The sequence below is a fragment of the Centruroides vittatus genome, unplaced genomic scaffold, assembly GCF_030686945.1.
Source record: "Centruroides vittatus isolate TY-2023 unplaced genomic scaffold, ASM3068694v2 contig_980, whole genome shotgun sequence".
Taxonomy (NCBI): domain Eukaryota; kingdom Metazoa; phylum Arthropoda; class Arachnida; order Scorpiones; family Buthidae; genus Centruroides; species Centruroides vittatus.
This window is the reverse complement of record NW_027122652.1, coordinates 37,920-63,589: the sequence shown is the minus strand read 5'-3', so window position 1 is coordinate 63,589 and position 25,670 is coordinate 37,920. Positions and strand designations below refer to the sequence as shown.

The 25,670-nt window shown below is 32.4% G+C and overlaps 1 protein-coding gene across 1 annotated transcript; it reads right to left on the bottom strand.

Annotated features, from left to right (window-relative positions):
- Positions 1-4,033: 4,033 nt before the first annotated feature.
- On the bottom strand, positions 4,034-24,509 carry mRpS30 (mitochondrial ribosomal protein S30). Its single transcript, XM_067283297.1, has 5 exons — positions 23,727-24,509; positions 21,312-21,470; positions 14,381-14,498; positions 4,669-4,836; positions 4,034-4,598 (listed from the first exon to the last, which is right to left on the bottom strand). The coding sequence occupies exons 1-5, from the start codon at positions 24,312-24,314 to the stop codon at positions 4,144-4,146; spliced, it is 1,488 nt and encodes a 495-aa protein (XP_067139398.1). The 5' UTR covers positions 24,315-24,509; the 3' UTR covers positions 4,034-4,143.
- Between the last annotated feature and the right edge of the window lie 1,161 nt (positions 24,510-25,670).

Sequence of the window (25,670 nt, the reverse complement as noted above, 5' to 3'; positions counted from 1 at the left end):
AACTCATTATAATTATTATTTAGTATGTATTGCAATATATCTTGTGCGTTATTTACATCCCTTTCATTCAAAATCAAATCCCGTAGCAAACCAATTTCCTGGATTAGGTTTTCATCTACATCTTTGTTATAAAAATTTACAAAGTTTTTGGAACATTTTTCTAATTCATGTTTTTCTAAGGTTTTCATATCAGTGATTAATTTGAAATCAGAAATAATATTTGGTATACTTTTAAATCTATCTTCTATTTGTACAATAACCGTATCAATTAGAGTGTTAAAAAAATAACATCTAAATTCCTCTACCGGGTTTTCTATAACTTCATCTTCTGCTATTTCGGAATATAACCTTTTTCTTTTTCGTATTCGTTTTTCAGGAAAATGTTCTGAAATATTTAAATTACGTGCTAGCACTTTTGCTTCGTCTAAAAATGTGTTAAATTTCGTTCTTAAATTTTGGATTTCAGTTTTAATTTTATTGACTAAATTAAAAGCCGACTCAAGAATAATTGTTTTTGCTTGAAATAGTATATTGATTGCGTTGATTTTAGACAACATTGCAAACCATACTACTAAACATAAAATAAATGGCATTTCTTGTATTGAATCCAATAGACTTTTAGCTTCGGATACCGCTGTATTATCGTTACTTACATAAATAAATTCTTCTAGGGCATTACAAGTTTGTTCAAACTGTGTATACACTGCTTTAACCGAATCTATTTTGGCTTCCCAACGAGTGTCACATAATGGTTTAAGAGTAATGTTTAAATGTTTTTGTAGAATTTCCCATCTCTTTGTAGATGCAGAAAATAAGCAATATAAACGTTGCAATATCCCAAAAAAATTTTTACAATATATACTGCTGGAAGCGGCATCACAAATTAATAAATTAAAAGAGTGTGATAGGCAAGGCACATATATTGCATGAGGGTTTAGAGCAATTATTCTAGATTGTACACCTTTATATTTCCCTTTCATGTTGCTACCGTTGTCGTATCCCTGCCCTCTGCAATTCATAATATCTAAATCAAGCTCACTTAATGTTTTCAATAGAGTTTTTGCTAGTCCTTCTCCAGTCACATCAGTTGCTTCAATAAACCTTATAAATGACTCATTTATAATTAATCTTTTCTCTTCAAAATTTACATACCTAATAATAACTGAAGTTTGTTCCTTATGGGAAATATCAGGAGTACAATCCATTTGGACACTATAGTATGTGGCTGCTTTTATATCGTTTTTAATTTTGTTAAGGACTTCATCTCCTAACGCAGAAATAATTTGTTCTTGTGATCTATGTGCTAAATGATGCACAATTCTATTTTTCGAATTTTTTATTCTGTTTATATGATCCATTAACACAGAGTCGTATTTACTTAAAAATTCGATTAAACTTAAAAAATTTCCATTATTAGGCGTTCCTATTATTTCATGGGTTCCTCGAAGTGGAAGATTATTACATGCTAAAAATAGAATCACATCTACAATTCTTTGAAATAGTAATTTAAGTCGTTCCGTTTCCTTATTTATATTAACTTGATTAGTTTCATCAATAGTCGAACATAAATTTAGTCGTTTTAGTAATTCTTTCCAAGCAATAAACGAATTAAAGTGACAAATAGAACGCTCATGATCTTGAATTACAGTTGACAGCTTTCTCCAGTTACTATAGCCACCTATAAACCGTGTAGATTGTTCATTTCCTCTTCTTTTAGAAAATAGTATACAACAAAAACAAAATACCGAGTCTTGCGTTTTTGAATAAATTAACCAGCTGCGAAGCTGGGTTTCACCATTTGGCATTTTTTTAAAGTAGTACGTAGTGGAAAATGACCTACCTTCATCATTCTTAGCAAAAACTCCTTTGTGTTGTACAGGTCCGGTTTTAACACAAAACATTCGAAACTTATCAGTTATAATACTTGGCCATAAATCTGGATCACTTATGTTCATTTGATCATATTCGTTATTGTCATTTTCGACGTTATTTTCTGATTCGATCATATTTGTATAAACATGCGGTTCTTCAACGAATTTCACAGTTTCAACATTTTCATTGCAAGACTGTGTAGTTTGTGCGGAACTTTCTTCTCCAGTTGAAGCTTGAACTGTAACTTCTGAAGTCGAAACAATTTCATTGCTGGAATTACTTCGTAGCCAAGAAAACAGATCTACTTGTGATTTCTTGAAATTTAGCTTTTCTACTTTTTTCTTTTCTGCTAATTTTCTTTTTTGACACCCAGAGGGATATTTCCTTGGCATGGACATGATTAGATGTAACAATAATTAAACGTTTTGTAGTATGACACGTCTTTCTTTCTCGTGCTGAACTCGAACTCTCACAACTTCTCGGAGGCTCCTTGTAAAGTATTGATCTTTTAGCAGAGTGGGAACAAAAGAAGCGCGACCTTGTCAATTGGACCCACGTGCGGTCGGGTAATACCACTTGTAAGGTCAACACCTTACAGAGGGAAAACAAAGGAAGCGCCGGCTTTGTCAATAGGACCCACCTGTAGGCTGTAGTCAGACCGAAAGTTCCAGAAATAAGACAGACAAAAAATGATAGAAGAAATTATAAAAGAAACATTAAAACTACCATTATATACCAGGGGCGTGCCGTGACATTTGATGATAGGGAAGCTGTTTCTGTAAGAAGCCGACATCCAGGGGCAATCAGTCAATTGCGCGTCAGTGATGGTCTAGGCTCCATTCGTATCGTTTATTCGATAAGCCAGTAAAAACCGTAGACTTCTCTAAATGCATTTTTAATATCACGATTACATTCCGAATCGCTAGCCACGATATAAGGGCTACAATTAAAAGTAAAATAATAAAAACTTACTCGGTGAAATAAAATATGTGGTGGATGTACTGGTACATACAAAATATTCTTCAATTATATGAATATACTTTTAAAGAAAATTATAATTAAATATAGCTTTGCAAAGAAACGTACAGTACATAAAGATATAAAATATTCTTTACTTTTAAAATTTTAAAACAATGTACTTTTTACAACAATTTTTTTATCATCTTTTGTGGGATGTTTGAATATTGCACGAGGAACCCTAGAATTCCACAGAACAGTTTGAATAATCCCTATTTTATAAGCAACTTTAAGTTCTATTAAAAAATCACTTTTTCTCTCTCTCTCTTTTTAAACAATTATATGTTATGGACCAAGTGATTAATCGAGCATTATTCATAATGACCAAAAAGGGCACGCAGTGTGATAAATATTGATTAATGTATCAAATTGACCGGTCATTATGAATACTGCTATCACCTAGCTGGACAAAGTGATAATAATATGTTGAGGAGTGATCATCCGATATATGCTAGCCAATGAGCACTCGAGTTGCACGTGCATATCACATTTAGTACTGAATTTTAAATTGTGACATTTTAATTTGATTAAGAAAACTCCACTTATTTCATTTAAAAATATTTATTTTTTGTGAATTATTTCAAAAGTATTTTAAAAAGTACATGTAATCTTTTAAAACTAAGTACTATTAACTATATTGTTGCCGCCATGAGGGTGCACATAGGTAAAATTTTACCTATGTGCACCCTCATGGTGGCGGTTGCATCTGTTTGTGCTCTCGATGGATTCCTCCTGGAAGGGAGCCACGATTGTTTAACGTCACTAATTATTGATACGTATGTTAAAGAACTACCGTGAATCAATAACTAGTGACGTTAAACAATCGGTGGCTCCCCTCCAGGAGGAATCTGCCAAGAGAACAAACAATTGCGACTGCCGCCAAATTCGGTACTAAACACAATACGCACGCACAACTCAGATGCAAGTGCTGATTGGCTAGCATATGTTGGATGATCACTCCTCAACATATCGCTTTGCCCGATTAGATGATAGCAGTATTCATAATGACCGGTCATTATGAATAATGCCCATATTAATCACTTTGTCCATAACATATTATACATATTTATATATATGTATAAAAATGACAATTTATTATATTTCTAATTAGTTTATTTCAAATCAAATGAAATTATACTAATAATTAATTTTGAAAACAAACTTTATACTATTTTATAATTATGACACTTTCAGATGGACACAATTACAGGCAATGAGAATTACAGACAAATTTCTGTTTTAATATTCAATAATTTATTTTAACCAAATGGATGGCAATGCCATAGGTCTTTTCCAATAAATTCTTTTCCAAATTGGAATTTCTTGCAACATTTCATAGTCTGATATTCTATTTTCATATAATTGTCTCAGTTTTAATTTAGTTTGGTATATTTCTTCTTCTGATCTTTTATCTTCACTAAGATAAGGAGTCAGGTTTAATCCTTTTGTATAATATGGCCTGTTTATAAAAAATTTATATAAAATCTTGAAAACATCTTCATTTAAACCTTTAAATTCATTATTTTCAATTACATCAAATAATTCCATAGGACCAGATGACCAACATAAGTTTTGAAGAGAATTATTATCTATATCACTGTGTAATCCAATGGTATTTAATTGATAAATAAAAAATGCCCAAAGTTTGCCATTACTAACTACTGTTTGTGTAACAAGTGGATAAGTTAATTCGTGAAATGGAGTAAAACCTGTTAAAAAAAATTATATTTTGTAAATACAGCTTTCACAAGTTTTCTAATTAAACATTATAATTCTTACCTAAATGAGTGGCAATGCCCATTAACCAGCCATATGACACAATTAAACCATATGCATCAAGTCTTACTTTTCTGTCTTTCTCATGAATAATTACTTCTGTATTTGCTAAATCTCTCATATTATGAAAAGACATCAGAGGAAATTTATATGGACTACCAGGCCAAACACCTATATTTATAAAAACAAAAACAAATACATACACGATATACATAATAAAAATAGTCTAATTTTAAAATAATATTTATTGAATAAATTAAAAATTTCTTATTACATATTCTTGAGCTTAAGACAAATTAATTATTAAATTCTTATTATACCACTATAAGCAAATAAAGGTTTTGATGGAATTTAAAAAAAATACTGAGAGGTTCATTTTAAGCTTATTTGTTTTAAACATTATTATAACTAATACTGTTCAGTAACAAAAATATCTTTTTCTGTAATGCAAAATGTTTAATTTAAAATACAAAACTGAACAATATTTGATTGCCACGAAATGCAGTTTGATGGTTTACTTCATGATGATGATGGATTTTTCTTTCATCAGCATAATTTCCATCTTGTTTTGTATATATCAGACATGGGCAAATGTGGCTCCGAGAGCCGCATGCGGCTGTTTTTGAGTTACATGCAGCTCCTGCTGAAAGTGTTAATTTCTGTTTTTTATTATTATTTTTACAATTTTATATTTATAAACATATTTGTTTTATATTATATAATAAAATTGCACGCCTTACCATACTATCCCCCACGACAGTACAAAACTGGCTCCCATGCATTTTGCGAAACCTACATTTCAGCTCCCACTGAACTCTTGCTTGCCCACCCCTGGTATATATCCTCTTTTAAAATGAATATTTTGGATGATTATCCAAGATACTCATTTTAAAAGAGGGTAAATATATTCCAAAGAAAACAGCCTAGATATAGTGATGGCAGTGCCGTAACAAGGGTGGTACCAGCGGTGCCCAGGCATAAGGCACAGACTCTGGATGGAGCGCAGAAATGACCTGGACCAAGTTTTGGGTCATAGTTTTGGAGCGTAGTTATGAAACTTGCACTGGGCGCATAAAAGCTAGTTACAGTGCTGAGTGATGGTACTGGGTAATACTCTTCTCTTCACTGATGTATAACAATGACTTAACCGACCTTTAAATATCAATCTAGGTATGGAATTACAACTACTTTTATCTATATTTAATAAATCATATTATGTGTTAATAAATATTTTGCTTCTTTATCGTTATGAAAAATTCAATTCAATCATCTTCAAAGTAATCAAAGAATCTTAAAATTTTGATGATAACAGTTTCATTTCATACAAACTACATAAAATAATTTTGAGCCATCTGAGCTATAATGATTAATTCAAAATAGAAATATTAAAATATTAGTGACATATCAACATGCAATACTGACTAAGACAGTTTATTACTTTTATAATGTTTTTAATAGCTTTAGAAAAAAATTTAAAATTTACATATTAAAACTGTATAACTGCAAATACTTTTAACAGATCACATATCATTTCAAAAGTTTGGAACAAAATGAAAAAAGCATTTAAATTTAATTACAGAAGAAGTTACACATTAATTTTTAGAGGATACAATTATATATATAATAAAAGTTTACTAGTCTGGCACCTAGAGGACCAGAGTAATGCTGGACATATTTGGATGTTCACAAAATTTAGTAAGTAAAATTCACAAACATCTATGTCACCAGCAGAAAGATATGAAACAATATTCTAAGAAAACATAGAGGAAGCAAAAAAACTCAAAACATCTAGGAAGAGCAAGGAAGGCTGGGAGATGATGATCCAAACTGAAAGGGTAGGAAGGAGTAAAAAAAAAAAGCAGGATCCAGGAGAAAGAGATAATGCTATTTTCTACCAACACAATAGTTATCAAGAACTGCATCTGCAAGCAGTGGTCCAACATGTTCTACTAAGAGCTCCAAAGAATTTTGGGATGCTGCCAATAAAAAAATGGCCCAAGAACTCATCAGTCAAGTAATCATTTGGTTAACACCGGATTGTACAGAGAAATTGTACAAGAACTCATCAGTCAAGTAATCATTTGGTTAACACTCTGCTGGTGTTGAGTGTACTTCACTCACAGATGATGCAGATTTTCCTGTGCTCAGTAGTGCATGTCAGTAGAGTTTACCTCAACACAAACAAACAGGATGCTTCATCTGTGAAGCGAATTCATCTGGGAATGGGAGGATCTGCCAAGATCCATGAACATTTCTACAAAGTTTATCCTTGCCTTGTAGTCCTCAGGAAAAAGCTCTTGATGACATTGGGACTTGTACAGATAACAAAACCTCTTGAGAATTGCATGCACAAAGGTTGACCCAATTCCTACTTCCAGAGCCACACGATAAATGGAAGTAGTTGGGTTTCTTGTGAATATGGCTATAATGTTCTAGCTGTGTTCTGTCATAGAACTCCTGGGATTCCCAGGTCTTAGTGCATCATCGAAGTCATTCATGCATTGAAATATAGCTACTGTTCTTAAGAATGTAGTATGTTGGGGCCAATTGAAGTGCAATGCATGGAATCACACATGACATCCCTTATGCTGCATACCTGAAGGTAAAATTGCGACCTCTTGCTAGTCTGCCTTTGTATATCTCATTCTCTCACACACTGTTTGCACTCTGCTAAATCAACTTTAAATATCTGTCTGGAGTAACAAAGTACTATACCACAGACAGTAATTTGTATCATTGCTGTAAGAACAGAAGCTTGCAATGTACAGTACATCTTTATTACTAATTATTTAAAATTAACATCTGGAATTACATCAGCAACTTTTGAAAGTACATTGCAACCATACAATCTTCAAATCTATCATAGACAAGAAGTACTGTACATGAGACAGATTGCATCTGACAACATTCAGAATGCCATCCAGCAAAACACTGACATCATCAGTGCTTTGCTGGACAGCATTCTTGCTTTGTCAAGTGCTCCTATGGCACATTATTTTCTGAACATCCTGTATAATATAAGTTAGTTTTAATATTTTCATTTGTTAGTTAAAGTAATAACATTTAGACAAATATGTTGAGATTTCTTAAATAGTGTGATATATTATAACATTAAACATTATATGCATATTAGATATCATGACAGTTTTTATCATATTAACACACATTATCTTATGTATTTGAAAAGTTCAATGCTTCAAAAGGTTCACCATTGGAGAATTGCATGGTTTGTTGATTGGGCTGCAATTTGAAAAAACTCTAGACCTATAAATTCCCACTGTCATCCATCTGTTTGTCCATTTGTCATTCCTTAATCTTGAGAATAGATATGTAACTGCACAGCACACCTGGATGAATATAAAATATGACTCACATCAACCATTAACCAGTGTGAATAGGATTAGCACTTGAACAATGAACATTTTTGTAACTCCTGGGCTCTTCCTGAAGAAGAGCCCAGAAGGAGTTACACTATTCTAATAACTGTCGATGGTTATAACGTAAGCTTATATATACATCCACAAGAGCTGAATTATCGGGCTAGAGTTGGCTATAATAAATAAATAATTAATAAGACAATTTGGCACTAGAGCTTGGCGTTAGGCGCCATCTCTTACTAAACTTAATAATTATAATTAAATTAAATAAATAATTTTAATAATTTGGAACTGGAGGAAAAGAAATCGGCCCGAAGCGGGACTCGAACCCGCAACTTCTGCTATCCGTGCAGACACGTTACCAGTTACGCTACTCGGACCTTCAGTCCGACTGCCTCCTCCAGTATATATAAGCTAACATGACGACCATCGACGGTCATTATAGCCAACTCTAGCCCGATAATTCAGCTCTTGTGGATGTATAGCTTTGTAACGGGTTAGTCGTTATTTATTTATATTTATACGCCTTGCCGGGGTTGCGATGGCCGGTTGAGTGCCTTGGGAGGACGTGGGCACTTGATGTGTCCCCAGCCGGCATTGTAATGACCGTCGATGGTCGTCGTGTTAGCTTATATATACTGGAGGAGGCAGATCGGACTGAAGGTCCGGGTAGCGTAACTGGTAACGTGTCTGCACGGATAGCAGAAGTTGCGGGTTCGAGTCCCGCTTTGGGCCGATTTCTTTTCCTCCAGTTCCAAATTATTAAAATTATTTATTTAATTTAATTATAATTATTAGGCGCATCTCTTACTAAACTTAACGCCAAGCTCTAGTGCCAAATTGTCTTATTAATTATTTATTTATTATAGCCAACTCTAGCCCGATAATTCGGCTCTTGTGGATGTATAGCTTCGTAACGGGTTAGTCGTTATTTATTTGTAAGCTTATATATACTGAAGAGAAGATTGGACCAGAGGTCTGGGTAGCGTAATTGACAACACATCTGCATGGTAACCAAGAGTTGCAGGTTTGAGTCCCACTCTGGAAAGATTCTTTTCTTCCTGTAGTTCTAAATTATTTAATTAAAATTATAATTATTAAATTTTCTTTTCTTTTCTTTCGAAGACACAATGTAGTGACGTAAACTTAAACACTGGGCGAATTTTTCATCCTTTTTATTCGGTTGGAACGCTTTTTTATTACATAACGCGTTTCGGGCCGATGCCCCTCTTCAGCCAACTAAACATTAAAAAGTGAGAGATGACTATATACAAATATTTAAAATAAATATCGTGACAGTATACATAATTAGTTTTTTAGAGGTTGTTACCTTCTAAATCCTGGTAAGAGCTTGTATACCGTTAAAAGCTGGTCCGTACCTCATTCGGTAGTTTAGACGGATGTAATAGTCCAAGGGTACGAATCTTGATAAAAATTCCATAAAAAAGGAAGGTTTAGTATCAGTCTGTAGAAGTATACGGGGTTATTCTTTCACAAATCATATTCGTGAAACCATACCTGAGATTCGTCTTCCGGTGTGTTGTCTAACACTGAGCTCGTACTCCTCCACCTAACAACTGCGGAAGAAAATAGCAATGGCCACGGCTATGTTCTAAAAAATCACCGCTAACCCCCCGAATAATTTTATCGGAAAAGAAACCTATTAAAAAAAAGAAACATTCCCCTGCTAATGCTCGACCAGACATATGCAAATTAAAAATAGATCGTGCTCCGCAGTTGAGGTGGAGGAGTACGAGCTCAGTGTTAGACAACACACCGGAAGACGAATCTCAGGTATGGTTTCACGAATATGATTTGTGAAAGAATAACCCCGTATACTTCTACAGACTGATACTAAACCTTCCTTTTTTATGGAATTTTTATCAAGATTCGTACCCTTGGACTATTACATCCGTCTAAACTACCGAATGAGGTACGGACCAGCTTTTAACGGTATACAAGCTCTTACCAGGATTTAGAAGGTAACAACCTCTAAAAAACTAATTATGTATACTGTCACGATATTTATTTTAAATATTTGTATATAGTCATCTCTCACTTTTTAATGTTTAGTTGGCTGAAGAGGGGCATCGGCCCGAAACGCGTTATGTAATAAAAAAGCGTTCCAACCGAATAAAAAGGATGAAAAATTCGCCCAGTGTTTAAGTTTACGTCACTACATTGTGTCTTCGAAAGAAAAGAAAAGAAACGAAAATACAAAACACGGTTTCCTCAAGATAGAACTATAATTATTAAAGTTATCAAGAGATGGCACCTAATGCCTACTTCTAGTGCCAACTTGTCTTATAAATTATTAATATTATAGCTGTTTCTAGCCTGATAATATTCAGCATTGGTTGATGTATAGCTTTAAATATATCGGGTTTAGTGATGAGGTTTGTTTATGTACTGTAGCTTCTTGACAACTCTGTGGTCCATTAAAGAGGATGGTGTATACTTTTTGAGGATGATTTCTGTTGAGTGTGTCCTTGTTGTTCCTAAGTAACATGTATACAGTTGGACTCCTTTTGATAGCTAATGATACCTTTTTAGTTTTGGTGATCTTTCTGTAGTTTTATGCAAATATTTTGTTGTAAGTTACACTCCTGTAACATTGGGCTGCTGCTTTTTTTACCTCTGGTTGGGCTTGGGTATTTCTTGATGAGGTCCTCTATGTTAGGGTTTTATCTATGTTATACTTCTACAGTTTTGATATAACTCAGTTCATCCCTCCTACTTTTGTAACTGGATCTGTGCATGTAAACTCTTTTTATCAATGATCCAATGCCCACTATTTTAAATTTGAACAGATAATGTGAATACGCCAGTATCAACATTGGATGGTAGAATGGTTTCCTTTATACTGGTAGTGTAAAACTGCTGTTCTTTCTTCTTATATTCGTGTCAAGAAAATGCACTTCTGTATAATATTCCTGTTCTTACTTTTGACCATATGGGTTGTTGGTGTAAGTGTGTAACACAGCTTGCACATCTAGTTTATTTTTCTAAACAACAAGGATGTAGTCCACATATCTAGCATAGATGTGGACTACATTCAACATTATTCTTGAAGATAGGGATGACAGTATTGACAGTTCCTATGGATAGCCTCTGTGTTGCATGTACTGTACATCAAACCTTCACGTTGAAAGGACGGGTAGCATGTTAAGTCCACAAGTTCAAAATGTCCTTCAGGCATTTGTTGGATTCTGGTAAAACATTGTTCTACATTTAAAAAGTGGTCATAACCTGATGATGTTGGCTACAGCCCACTGAAAACATTTTTTCATTACAAACTATACACTGTATGCTGTTTGGGTATGTAATATAGATTTATTAGTTTATACAGTTTATTCTGTGGTACTTTTTTTAATGTATTATTCATACAGGGTGGGCCAACGAAAACGAAATGGCAGAGTTATCATGTTCATCCAAGCAAATTGCTTGGACAGGTCGATTTTATTCTCAAGGGAGACATCTTTTGCAATAAAAATTTTGTGATTCTGAATACAACAGACAACAAAAAAATATAAAAAGTCATTTATCTTTTATTAACTAAACAAACATTTATTTCGGAAAAAATTACACAAACTATTAACAAACATAAAAAAAAACCTTTTTAGCTAGACCACATATGCAAGGAAAAAAAATTGATCATAAAATTAAGGCTGATAATGTGTTATCTGTTTGCAGATGTTCTTTTTTGTATTGTTCACATTAAGCTTGACCACTTAGTGATTCAATCAAAATTTAAGATTATGTTGTACAAAATTCAAAATAAACAAATCATAATCGTTATGGTTTACACCAAGAGTTCTCAAACTTTTTCGATCCACCGCCCCCTTTGTTCCATAAAGTTGTACCCAACGCCCCGTAACCCATCAGTGACCCCAACTTTTGCTTTTGGTCACCGTTCATTACCTGCCTCCAGCGCCCCTAGATTTACACACCGCCCACAGGGGGGCGGTAACGCCCACTTTGAGAACCCCTGGTTTACACAATTGCTGAAAGAGTGGAAATAGTAATTCTTCATTTCAGAAATGGTGAGAATGCTCATCTTACTGCAAATTTATTTAATCAACACTATCAAAACAAACATTGTAACACAAAATACATTCTGGAGTTGGTTCAAAAGTTTCAGTTAACGGGTTCTGTGGCTAACAAAAGACACAACCCTGGACATGAACGTCCAGTAAGAAACGAAGCGACATAGATTGGGATTTTGGGGCAAGTTGCTGTGGACCCAACTTTAAGTACAAGGAAGCTGGAGGCTGTGACTAGCATTAGCAGAACACCTATTCACCGAATCCTCAAAGCTCACAAGTTTCATCCATACAAAATTAATTTAGTTCACCAATTAAACGAAGATGATTTTGATTGGCGACAGCAATTTTGTGAAATAATGATAGAAAAGTTAAGAATTGGCGTGGATTATCTTTTTAACCTTTACCCGGCCAGGGTACCAATCTATCGTTACCCTAATTGCTTAGCAAAAACGCCAGTGTACCGATTGATCGTTACCCTGTTAACAATCAAATTTTATAAAATTTATCGACAACAGATGTCAGCACTTGACGGCATCATCTTGTTTATCGTCTGTTTTACATATTTTCGTCCAGGTGGTGTTTTGTCGACTTAAAAAATTTTAATTATCGGTTTTTTTTCTTAATTTTTCACTTTCTGATAATTTTTTATTTCATTATTAGCATTAATGCTATAATAAGTTTATTCAGCTACAATATGTTAATGCATTATAAATATTCAAGTTATGACCTTCATTTCCGATATTTTATATATATTTTTTAATTTTTTTTTAAATCTAAAATATCAGCAAATGTTACATCTATTGCTACTGGTAATCATATGTTTATTACAAAAATATATAATTTTGTTTGATATGAAATGAATAAAGTATATTAGTTCATTATATTAGTTGAAAGCAGAATATAGTTCAGATTTCAAACAAATGTTTGATATAATGTGTGATAATTTCACAACGAATAAACGTACATGCATAAATGTTATATCAAATTGTACAGAACAATATTCTACGTCGTTCTGGCTCAGTGACAATAAGAATGAAGTAACCAGACAATGTTAATTTTGACAAAAAGTAACAAATTTTCAAGTTTGAATGTCAGTTATCATATATTATTTTTTTTTTCTCATAAATTTTTCAAACAAACTTTATTGAAAAATGTCGTATTTAAAACTAACTATATTGATAAATATATGTGATTTTTTTCATATAAATAAAATAATAATTTAATTTTTGGTGAATTTTTAAAATAATATTGCCTGATTCACCTATTTTGCCCTTGGCCGTTTTACAAAATAAGGGGGCGTGGCAAACAGCAGGCTAAGGGTTAACATTTGTTTTTCTGATGAGTGCACGTTTTTTTTTAAACTCAACAGTTAATCGTCACAATTGTCGATATTGGTCTGATAATAACCAAAGTGTATTTCATGAAGTTCATAGCCAAACTCCACAAAAGCTAAATGTGTGGGCCAAAATCTTTTGGAGATCAATTGCTTGGTCCCATTTTCCTACATGGTAATCAAACGGGAGAAAGTTATTCAGATTTACTTGAAAATGTTGTACATCCATTACTTGTTGATATCATCGAACATGATGACCGATACTTAGAAGATCACCTTACTTTCCAACAAGATGGAGCCTCCCACATTATGCAAGACCAGTTACAGAGTTTTTGAACATGGCTTTTTCTGGGTATTGGATCGGACATAGAGGTCCTTTAGAATGGCTGGCTAGATCCCCAGATCTTAGTCCTCTTGATTTTTTTCTTTGGGGACATTTAAAAAGTAAGATCTATGCATTCGAACCAGGATCTCTTGAAGAATTGCGACAAAGAATTATAGACGAGTGTTGTCAAATAACACCCGAAACTTTCTGAAGTATAAGAAACTGTTTTGAGCAAAATTTGTATTATTGTATGGAGGCTAGTGGTGCTCAATTCGAATATTTATTGAATACTTGATAACTTTTTCTTATGTTTGTTACTTTATTTGAAATAAATGTTTGTTTAGTTAAAAAAAAAATAAATGAGTTTTTAAAATTTTTTGTTCTCTGTTGTATTCAGAATCACAAAAATTTGCTTGGACAAACACGATAACTCTGCCGTTTTGTTTCCATTGGCCCACCCTGTATATGTTAACTTTGATGCAAATTTTTCATGTTTAAATTTATGTCAATGTTTTAAAAGTTATAGAATTGTAGCAAATGTTATTCTTTAAAACAACAGTTGATATTAAAAATAATTTAATTAATATAATAATTATTTAAGAATTTAAAAGAAAATAAAAATAAGAAATTTTACCCGGAACACTTGATGGATATCGTTTATCATATTCATATCCTTGATATTTTGGATGATAATTAAACATTGGGATATTGTCTTCTGAAAATTTACATAATGGATCTTCCAATGGAACTATCTATAATAAAAAAAAAGCATAAAAAAATGTCACAAATATAAACATCCATTAACCTAATTTTTCGTTTTAAGACAAATAATTGCCATTAGTAATGAATGCCTAAATAGTAGCATTATTATAGCTGGATGTAAATTGGCAATCGTTTGCAAAAAATATCACACACAACCAATCAGAAAAAGTTTCCTCTATGATACATGATCTATATTAGGGGTCGCAAACTGGCAGCCTGCAAACCACACATAGCCCATTAAGAATCAACATTTCCAACATTTTGTGGAAATTAAAAGAGAAGAAAGTCTAACTGTTTACGTACGTCATAAAAGCCTAGCAACAAAAAAGGCCTTTGTTAGAGCCTTTTTTCTAATTACAGTATGTTTTGTTTACTGAATAACATTGAATACGGCCCACATCTGATTTACATCTATTTGACTGGTCCTTTGTTACATTTGGAGTTATTGAGATCAGTACTCAATCAGTACTGATCTATATTTTGCCAATCATAAAAGGCTAACATCCAGTAAACCAGATGTGCTAGCATTATTTCTCTCTCATTTCCAAGATTTAAAGTACAGTAGAGACTCGTTAATCGGAACCCCGGTAATCAGAATCGCCGGTAATCGGAACGATTTTCAGTCGGACTGTGTCGTGCTGAATCGAACATTTTTGATACTAAATTTACTTCTAAAGTATAATTTTCATGTTTTTATATTCTTCAATATATTTATTTTGTTTGTACAAAATGCAGAAATAATTTTTAACGATACGATAGCCTCGATTATTATTATAAAAATTTTCGTTAGGCTTAAAATCGACGAAAATTCAACACGAAGCGACACGCAGCGGAGAAAAATTTGAACATTGGACAGGTTAATATATTTATTCGTACATAATCGGTAATCGGAACAAATCACTAATCTGAACAACCCCAGTCCCCAATTGATTCCGATTTTCGGTTCTCTACTGTACTTACAGCACATTTTTAGTTAAAAGTTTGCTGTAATATGCATATATTACGAGAGTAGTTATGCATTTGTCAAATATTTTCCTAATTACTTTCTGTGTTTATAGTTGTTGGAGTTGAAAATGATTTCTATTCTGAACAATCATAATGCAGGCATATCCTGTTCCATTACAATGAGATTTTATTTAGTCTTTTAAAATTTGTTTTTTTTTTTAATTTTTTAACATTAATTGTTTATCCCAAGTATCTCATCTCCTTCATAGCCAATCAATACAATTAATTTTACAGACTATTCTCTCAAATTCATAATAGTGCATAATTAATATAGCTGTTTTAAAATTTACAAATGACAGTTGATATTTCCATATGTTATATTTGGGACTTGGTTTGATTCCCTGGCATTTTACAATGCTCTGGAGATAAGATGGCAAAATTAACTACACTTCATGTGAAAATAGTTATGATGTAATGTACTCTGTCTTATGGCACTAAAAACAACTTTTTATTCAAAATTGCAAGTACTTTCAATAGCTTACAACTATCCTCATCAGGTTGATTTGATTGAAATAAAATTGAACAAGATTTTCCATATTTGAACAGAACAAGAACATAACAGGCAAGGTTCAGACAAGTACTGCTTATAGTCACGATGTTATATAATGATCTGATTATAAATATTAACACAGTTAAAATGGTTTTAATTAAAATTTCTCTCTCTTAGTTCATATTGCAATATCTGTTGATATTTTAATCAGCTGGAGATGTATTGATATTGAGGGATTTCTCAATATCAATAAATTGGAATAGATATTTCTACAAAGAAAAACTGAGGTCTAATGAGTACCTGCCTCTCACAATAAGGATGCTGGGTCAGACTTTGGACTAAAGTTTATGGAGAAAACTGGCAAACATTATCCTAAACCCTAAACTTTATTTATTTATCTTACTTTAACAAACTTGGATTGGGTAAGAGATTGGAAAGTCATCTCTTATCCTAGGGCAAGAGATGACTTCTCCCATATACAGTAATAAAAAACCCCACTAAAAATACAAAATAAAAATTTAAAAGATTTAAATAACAAACATAAAGTTGGTACAAGTAAAAAACAGACATGATAAATATGTAATAAATAAGAATAAAAAAGACAAAAGCCAAAGTAAAAACATCAAAATATAGTAATCACTAAAATATTAACTTATCATGAGATTTTTACACAAACACTTATATTTATTAAAATCAAAGCAAAGATACTACATGATATAGTAAAAAATGAACATTAGAATTAATAAATTGAAAGTTATGAACATAGTTACAAGAACTAAACATACAGCAACAGACAAAAAAAATAAAATAAAAAAAAACATTGAATTGCACATTGATTATTATAATGCTGAAATTTTTTATCACTAAAAACAAAATTGTTTTTTATTTTCAATGAAAGCATCAATTTCAAATAATCTTTAGTATATATAAATACAGTGATACCTATGTTTTCATCAATAATCTGTCCAAAAACAATCGACAAAATCCAAAACCGACAAAAACCAAGGCATAGAAGGGGCGCACGTGACATCACACAACTCTGCTCACATATACAGAGACTGTGCAAAGAAGTGCACACCATATTGGTTGCTATTGGTTTGGTTGTCGACCTCGATATTTCCATGTAACTCATATTTTTTCAAGTTTAATTTTAATTTATTATGATTCATTGCATAGTATTTGGTTGCAATTCGAACCATAGAAAGTATAAAGGTTGGTCATTTTTCCGAATTCTGACAATAATTCACCATCAACATAAAAAAACCGAAAATCTTTCACGGCAAAGGTGAACGGAATGGCTTGCCAGAATTAACAGGCAAAACTTTACCAATTCTTCTGTGACGGATAATAAATGCATTTGCAATAAACATTTCATATCAGGTAAGTGTACATAATTGGTCTTGTTTTTGGTAATATTTTTTTATAAATTGAGGTTGTGTTACATTGTAATTCATATAGCAAAGAGTGGGAAACAGTGAGATGCTTTTCTTAATTCATGCTTCAATCCTGCTAAACGGTTGTTTCATGATTATTTTAATTCTGAGAAAAATAATAGATGCCCTGTAGAAAAAATTGGTGGGACAGTGAAATATTACGTACCAACCACCTTTGAGAAAATTTTTTCGTGGAGTCATAAAATCCTCTGTTCCCTTCAGAATGAATATGGTGACACACACAATTAACTTTAATTTAAAGGTTTTACAAATAACATGTAGAATTTTACTTAATATTTAAACAAACTGAAGTAAAAGGTGTAATGAAAAGATAAACTTCTTACCTGATATCTCTTTCATACCTGGACTTTTAAAGCCAAATTACAGAAAAGAAAATTAGTTAAATAGAACAGTAATGTTTATGAAGAAAATAATAGGCATGTACATTTTCTCAGACTCTTATGCCATAAAAAAGTATATTAGAATGAATTACAAGGGCTCAAGATGGAAATTCTTTCATGTAAAGTTGCTTTCTTGTTATAAATTTTGCTGTCTCACTACTTCCAATTTTTCTCTACTTGTAAACACAAAACTATATGTGTATGTGAGCAAAACTAATTGTGAAACTATTTTTTTTTATTTAAAGGAAAACCAGCAGAGCTGTATGATTTAGAATCTCCAGATTGGGCCTCAACAATAAACATGGGAGAAAGTAGCAGATCAAAGAAAGCAAGAGCAAGACAAGAATGATATGAACATGCTATGAAAAAAAAAGTAGACAGTGCAAAAAAGTGCATCAGACTGAAGTTTCTTCCAATGAAGAAGTTTGTGAAGTTTCCTCTATGAAAGAAACTTCACAAACTATATACTACCAAATAGCAAAGAAAAAGGATATCCGCTTAGCTTTTAGGAGATGCCCAACTATTTTCGAGTGACTTAGGAACGGAAAAGACGCTCCGGATAGAAACAGACTTCTGGGAATATACTCAGTACCCATCACCGACCACAGAGATAACAGCGAAGCTGTCTACATCGGATCCACCAAACGCAACATACAAACGAGGATTAATGAACACAAAGTGGACATATTACATCATAGACAAAATACCGCCTTAGCAGTCTATTCATCTGACTCAGAGATAAAGCCTCTATTCATCTGTGCCGGATTATTCACTCCACGTTTCGACAAGATCACCTCAAATGGCTCGAAGCTGTACACATATTACTCAACACCTCCAGCAATACGCACTGTATCAATTTTAAAAAGGAAATCAACTTATCATCAGCTTGGAAAGCCTTCCTTAACAAATCCCTGAAGTAGCACTATACTCTCAATGTGCAAGTCTAATATGGCGACATCGGCTACACGCAACAGCATTCCAGAATGCAGTTTTTTCTAAAACAACGGTCAACTTTGACGGGATATTTAAATTTTTAAAATACAGAATTCTGTTATGATTGAGGAAGAACCTGACGAGGATCAAAAATGTTTGCGATTTACTGAGAGAAGAAGCCCACCAGTCAAAGGCTCTTTAGTTGTTTATTTTAATTTTGTTCCGGTATTTATCCTTTATACTTTATGCCACTTACATGTCACCACAGATTCAAAATGAAATAATCTGCCTATGTGGCGATGTCATTAGAGACGACATCACTACTGACATAAATAAAGAAAGCATGTGCTTACAGTATCCTGGCAGACAAGAGCAGTGACATATTAGGAAAAGAGCAACTTTTCATTGGGGGTTAGAGTTTTTGATGAAGAAAAGGTGATGGTTCATGAGAAATTTCTAGGTTTTGTAGAGTTGACTGACATGAATGCAAAATCTGTAACATCTGCAATTAACAACTTTGCAGAAAAGGTAGGCCTTGATCCAGAAAAAGTGTGTCAGACAAGGATACGCTGGGTGTTCCACTATGGCAGGAAATGATAGTGGTGTCCAGAAAATTCTTTGAGAAAAGTATACGAGAGCATTATACTTTCATTCTGCTAGTCACAAACTGAACTTAGTTGTAAATATCTTAAACAAAATAGCAGTGATAAGAAACACAGTCTCCACAATAAAAGAAATAATAAGATTCTTCCAAAAATCAGCCCTTTGTCAAAAATGCATATCGAATATACCAATGCTCTGTGAAACTGACTGGTCTCAAAAATAAAGTATTGCCACATTCAAGGAACATTATATGCAAATCATTATGGCACTTGAAAAACTATCAATAGACAGTAACAATGCAATGAGAAAAGCTGCATTTCAAATGCATTGTGCTGCAACAAAATCAGAATTCACTGTTAGTGTTTGTCTCATAACAAAATATTCAGCACTCCTGCAACCAGTAGTAAATACTCTTCAGTCAAAATGTGTGAACTTACTTCAATGTGCAAATCACATGAAAAAAATCACAGACATCATGAGAAAACACCGTGGAAATGCAGTTGTTGAAAGTTAAAGTGTTATAGCAGAGGCTGAAACAATCGCCAAGCATCTTGGAACAGATTTCAATATGCCGCAAGTCATAAATCATCAGAAACATCGTGCAAATCCACCAGCACAGACTCCTAGTGAGTTTTGGAGATCACTAATTATTCTGTACACAGATTCATTAATAATGTCTCTGGAACAGCATTTTTCTGAGAACTTGCCCACATTCTCATTGCTTATGTTGCACCCTCACGTAATGCTTGATATGACGTATGAGGATTATTTAAAAAAAAAAACCTACAATTTGAATGATTTCCTCAGTGAAGCTGAACTTTGGTACAACTGATGGAAAGGAAAAAATGTGACAAATGCCAACTGAAGGCGATAGAACTAGCTGCACTCGTTAAAGAAATGCAATTGTTCTACCAATCCATAAAACAGGCACTACTTATCTCACTTGCACAGCTCTGCACAATATGCACTATTGAAAGATCCTTCAGCATCTTATGCAGGGTAAAAACTTGGATACAGTCAACAATGACAGAAAATCGGCTTGTTGAATGAGTGTGCATAAAAAGAGGGTCTGGAAGCTAAAAATAAATTTGAGAAAGAAATTTTGACAAGATTTAGCTAGAACTCTCGTAGGCTAATGCTGAAATAAGATTTAGATAGGTTCAAATAGCATTGCAACTAATTACTTTCAGCATTTTCAAATAAAACCATTTTTTAATAAATATTATCTTATTTTTGCCTCCCCTGGAGAAAATCCTGACTACTCTCTTAGCCAAAGTATACTTATAAATGCTTATAATCAAATAATCAACAACTTCACTGCAAATTTTTTCATTACAAACATTTATCCCTCTCTTACTCTCAGGACTATGATTTATTAAGTACATCTTTATTGGCTATTTCTGGACTCTAGCTATGCAGAAAGGCATATCTACTTCACAAATATAGTATTGCTTTCTCATACATTCATTGGTGTGCTTGTGTTGCTCATATAAAGCAGCAATAAAAGCTTTAAATATACCTTTATGCATTCTATCTTCCTTAAGAATAGGTAGATTATGCTAGACAAAATTTTCATAGAATTAGAACATACAGGTATATTACCTAGGAAAGTTGTAATGAGTTTAATTCTTATCTGGAAAGCATATTTAATATTTATATAACTCAGTATTCTAAAAGCTATCCTATCGTTGATAAGTTTTTGGAGGAATTAATTTGATGTTTCTTCCAAGATAATCAAACTGTTTTAGATTGTGATTAAAAACCTTTCATTTGAATTTTAAGATCCATATAAGGAGAATTAATACAGTATGATAATGCTTGCTGACATGTAATAAATGTAGTAAATAATTTTTAGATATACTAAGTAATTTATATAACAGTTATATTTTTCCATCTTTTCACATAAAGCTACAATTTCTATAAAATTATCAAACTTACCGGTGATAACGGTTCATCTGTTCTTAATTGATAAGCAGGTTCATCAATGAACTGAAAATTTACATCCATAAAATCTTTTTTATATCTAGATTTATAAAAACTCTCACTGTGTATATTACTTTTCCACCAAAAGGATTCACATCTTGGTTTAAATGCCACCTAAAATAAAATATATCATTGATGTTCTATAAATTCAAAAAGAATACTTTAATAAAATTATATTTACAATACACAAAATTATGCTAGTGCTTTCTTCTTATAACATTTATAAGCAATGTTTCAGTACAGACCAGAGTTTCCAAACTCTGGTCTGTACTGAAACATTAGGTATGAAATGGAAGGAGTAATAAAATACTGGAGAAATCAAATTTGTAATCTTCAGAGTTTTTTCATTTAGAGTGAAGAAAAAAATAAATTGGGACACTTTTCTTGATAAATTCAGTTGTATTCTTTTAATACACAATGAAAAACAATGCTTAATATTACAGCAAAGTAGCAAGCAATTAATAAACTAAATGCCTCAATAGTACAAATAATTTTTTCTTGTCTGTGTTTCATTGTATGATATCAAGTGTTTACTTACAGAATATTTATCTAAATTTAGGAAATTTCTTAATACAAATGAATTTCAACCTATACTTAAAAGAAAAAATTATTTGCTCAAGATACATTTTATTAAATCTCAAACTGTTGAAGCAGGATTGTTTATTTTTAATGTTAATATTAGAAATAAACAAACATCCTACTTCAACATGACAGATGCAAACACTTCTTTTTATTATTTAATTCTTCAAAATTTTATGACCACTCACTCAAAAACCTTTTAATGCAGTATATATAACTTGAATCTAATATTTGGTGATTCGTAATGAAACGGGTCCTAGGTATGAAATGAAAGGAGTTATAAACATAAGCTTCTCACTTTGTGCAATCAATGCTGTAGGTGGGAAAAGTGATCTATCTACATACTTTGATATTATTGCATGATTATTGATATTACAAATCCATCTTACCGAACACCAGAATGATATCTGTAACAACAAGTGCACTATAGAACAGGGGTGGCCACACTTTGTCACAGTAAGAGCCATATACTGCATATCAGAAATATGTGTGAGCCACATCTTATATCAAACATTATTTTATATATAATATAAATTAAATTTTTTTATACTGTATACAGGGTGTATCAGTACAGTGGTTACAAACTTTCAGGAGAGATAGAGTACACCTAGATGATGGGAAATCACTAAGAATAATAAACATGTTTTCTCACCCTGTTTGTGTCTTTCCTTTCTTGTGTTTTTGTGTCATCACTACCATACCAGGAAAGCATTTCCGACCATGCATTACTATGTGATTTCCCATCATCTAGGTGTACTCTATCTCTTCTGAAAGTTTGTAACCACTGTACTGATACACCCTGTATATATTAAGGATAGGAGTCCAATATACAGGAGCTGCAATAAGGTCTAGAAGAGCTGCATGCAGTTTGCAAGTTGCATTTTGGCTATCACGGTATAGACCAGGGGTGGCCAGACTTTTTAGAACTTGAGCCATATATTGAAAACAGAATTAGTTGTAGAGCCGCATATACATATATACATATTTTTCCACAGCTAAAGACAAATTTGGTCAGTTTTTATATAGTAAAATAAACATGTTTTTACATATTATGTTATTTAATAAATATTACATTTATTTTTTAATAAATAATGTATAACGCTGCCATATTTTGACTTTTTTTATTTCAAACAATATATTATTTATTTTATATTATCCAGGAATCATACATAAAAAATAATAAAAGCAAAATTAAAATAAAAACAAATTTGGTATAAATTTAAGCGTACTAGAAAAGAGCCACACTTTTGCCACCGTGGCTATAGAACTTTCTAAGAGTGTGGTGGAAAGGAACTGTGTGCAGAAATGGAATGAGACCTCGCTGCTAAAGCAATAAAATGTAAAAAATAAAAAAGTTACTTTTATTCTAACATTTTTGATCATTTTAAATGATCATCTTCAGGAAAAACATTCAAATAAGAACAAAACTTATATACTGCATTAAAAGAATTTTGAGCAAGTATTTTATAAAAGTGCAATTTAGAAAGGAGTAAATATTAATTTTATGACCACTTATTTTTTAGAATTGTAAATGAATTAGCAAGATCCAATGACTAGAAATATACAGTATAAACATAACCTTAACAATTGTAATAAATAACTTTTTGCACTGATAAAAGTATTTCAATTCATATTTTTAATGGCATCCGTAAATACACCAACGTTGATAATTTTAAAAAGCTTTTATATTAGTTTATTATAATATAATTAATAAAACTCAGCACACTGTAAATATATTAACTATCAGATATAAATGTAGAATATAAGCCATTAATACCAATGAACTCTCACCTGAGCTTTCAAAAGATGGCTATATTGCTTATTCATGGCTGGCATTATTGTGGATACAGCTTGATGAAAAGCAAAGTTTCCTCCTAAACATTCTTTTTCAACTGGATCATCAGTTTGTATCCTAAGATAGCTTTTCTTCAATTTTTCAAGAAAATGTGCTTTAACGTTTTCATATTCATCTTCCATTATTTCTACGTTTCGAAAATTTTCAGGAAGCCCTTCAATAAATCTTGTTCTTGTATAATATTGATATAATGGTAATGCATTATATACTGGAGTTGACGGGCGAACGATTGCCATATAACGTTTATCATAGGCAGTCAACTCTAATAACTTTTCCTCCGCCGTTGGTAATTGTTTAATATGATCATACCATAATTGTCTTTGATAACGTCTGTTTCCTTCACGGCCATGAGGTCTAATAGGAGGATATTGTGGAACGTCAACATAATCTGTTTTGGCTGCGGAACTGCAGCTTCGTGTAATATACTTTAACAAATTAGTGAAAGTTTTAAGATATCTTCTCCTTACATCATACGTCACACATCCCTTTACGGACATCATAACTCTAGCTTTATAAATATGCATTAATGTATTCAAAATATTAAACTGAAAATTATCTTTTGACACCCCTTATTTTTCTTCTTACAATCTATTACAGCCCTTTAACACTTTCAAATAACCTGCTTTTTCTTACTGTAGTAAGAAATTTTATGGTATGCTGCAGATGTTCATTTTCTTCGATAACAGTAAAGCATGCTTCGCACCAGACAAAGCGAAGTGTTGCCAGTTTCTCTTTTTACTATTGACGTTGCCAGATAAATTCCCTTTACATGTGAGCTATGGACAGAACACAATATAAAGAAATAACCCTAAGCATTTTTAAAATATTTTAATATAAAAAATTTTAGTAATCTCTAACACTTCATACATTTTAAAGTATACGAGGATTTTTTTACTCCGCCCTGTGGGCACTAGGAAGGACTTTTTTTTACTGGGCTCGTTATGACTTCGTCTAAGTCACAATGATGCGGCCGGTGGTGAAGGATGGGTCTCGACATATCTGAAGAGGCCACTTTCGAAAATTTCCTTGATTTTTTCGACCCATACAAATTCGATTGTTGGTCCTCCAGATGGCAGTCTTCCACCTTAACTTCTCGGCCATCCGCCCGTCAAATTATACGAAGATCGCTGTTTCAAATATAAATATAGTATATTTTTTAATCAAATATTTACTCCGCAAATACTGCATATAACTTTACTTTTATTGGCTTCTTTAAGAGTTCCGCGCTTGATCCTTTTCGGCTGCCCCAAAACATATTTTTGTAACATATAAGAATTCTTTTAAATAATATCAGCTTTATATAATTTTTACATTTATTTAATTAAACTACCTATAAAATATCATTAAAGAATAATTAATAGTGAGACAAAAGAAAAGTGAGTTTTAAACCGATTAAAGTACCATATGCAATATGTTAATTAATACCGGTATGTGTTAATAGATAAAAAGTTTTTCAAAGTAGATAGATGGTTTTAATTGATCGCATCGATGCCATGGCGTTACGCGAAGTGTCTAAATTTGAGTTTTCACACTTAAATAATAAATAAAATATTTTATGCTATCTTTTGAGATTTTGGATCTTTCTGGTGAAGTACCCGAAGTACCCTTTGACTGTTTTATTTTTATTCTTATCTTAGTTTTACCGTTTTGAATGTATCATTTATAAAAAGTCTTTTATTCAAACATCTCGTGCTATTCAGTTGGTGTAACTATATTGACGGATCAAACACTCGAAAAGCTCCAAGCGCAACCTACTTTTGAAGCCTCTCGTTTTAAATACTAAGTAACGCTATTCAGTGGCGTGCCGTGACATTTGATGATAGAGAAGATGTGTTTCTGTAAAAAGCAAACTTCCAGGGGCAATCGGTTAATTGCGGGTC

Bases quoted from the DNA above. Each gene is read 5' to 3' on its own strand.
- mRpS30 (XM_067283297.1), bottom strand. From the start codon at position 24,314: ATGCATATTTATAAAGCTAGAGTTATGATGTCCGTAAAGGGATGTGTG. The intron at 4,837-14,380 runs GTAAAATTTCTT...TTATAAATATAG, and splicing joins ATATCCATCAAGTGTTCCGG to GTGTTTGGCCTGGTAGTCCA. The intron at 4,599-4,668 runs GTAAGAATTATA...TTTTTTTAACAG, and splicing joins GGGCATTGCCACTCATTTAG to GTTTTACTCCATTTCACGAA.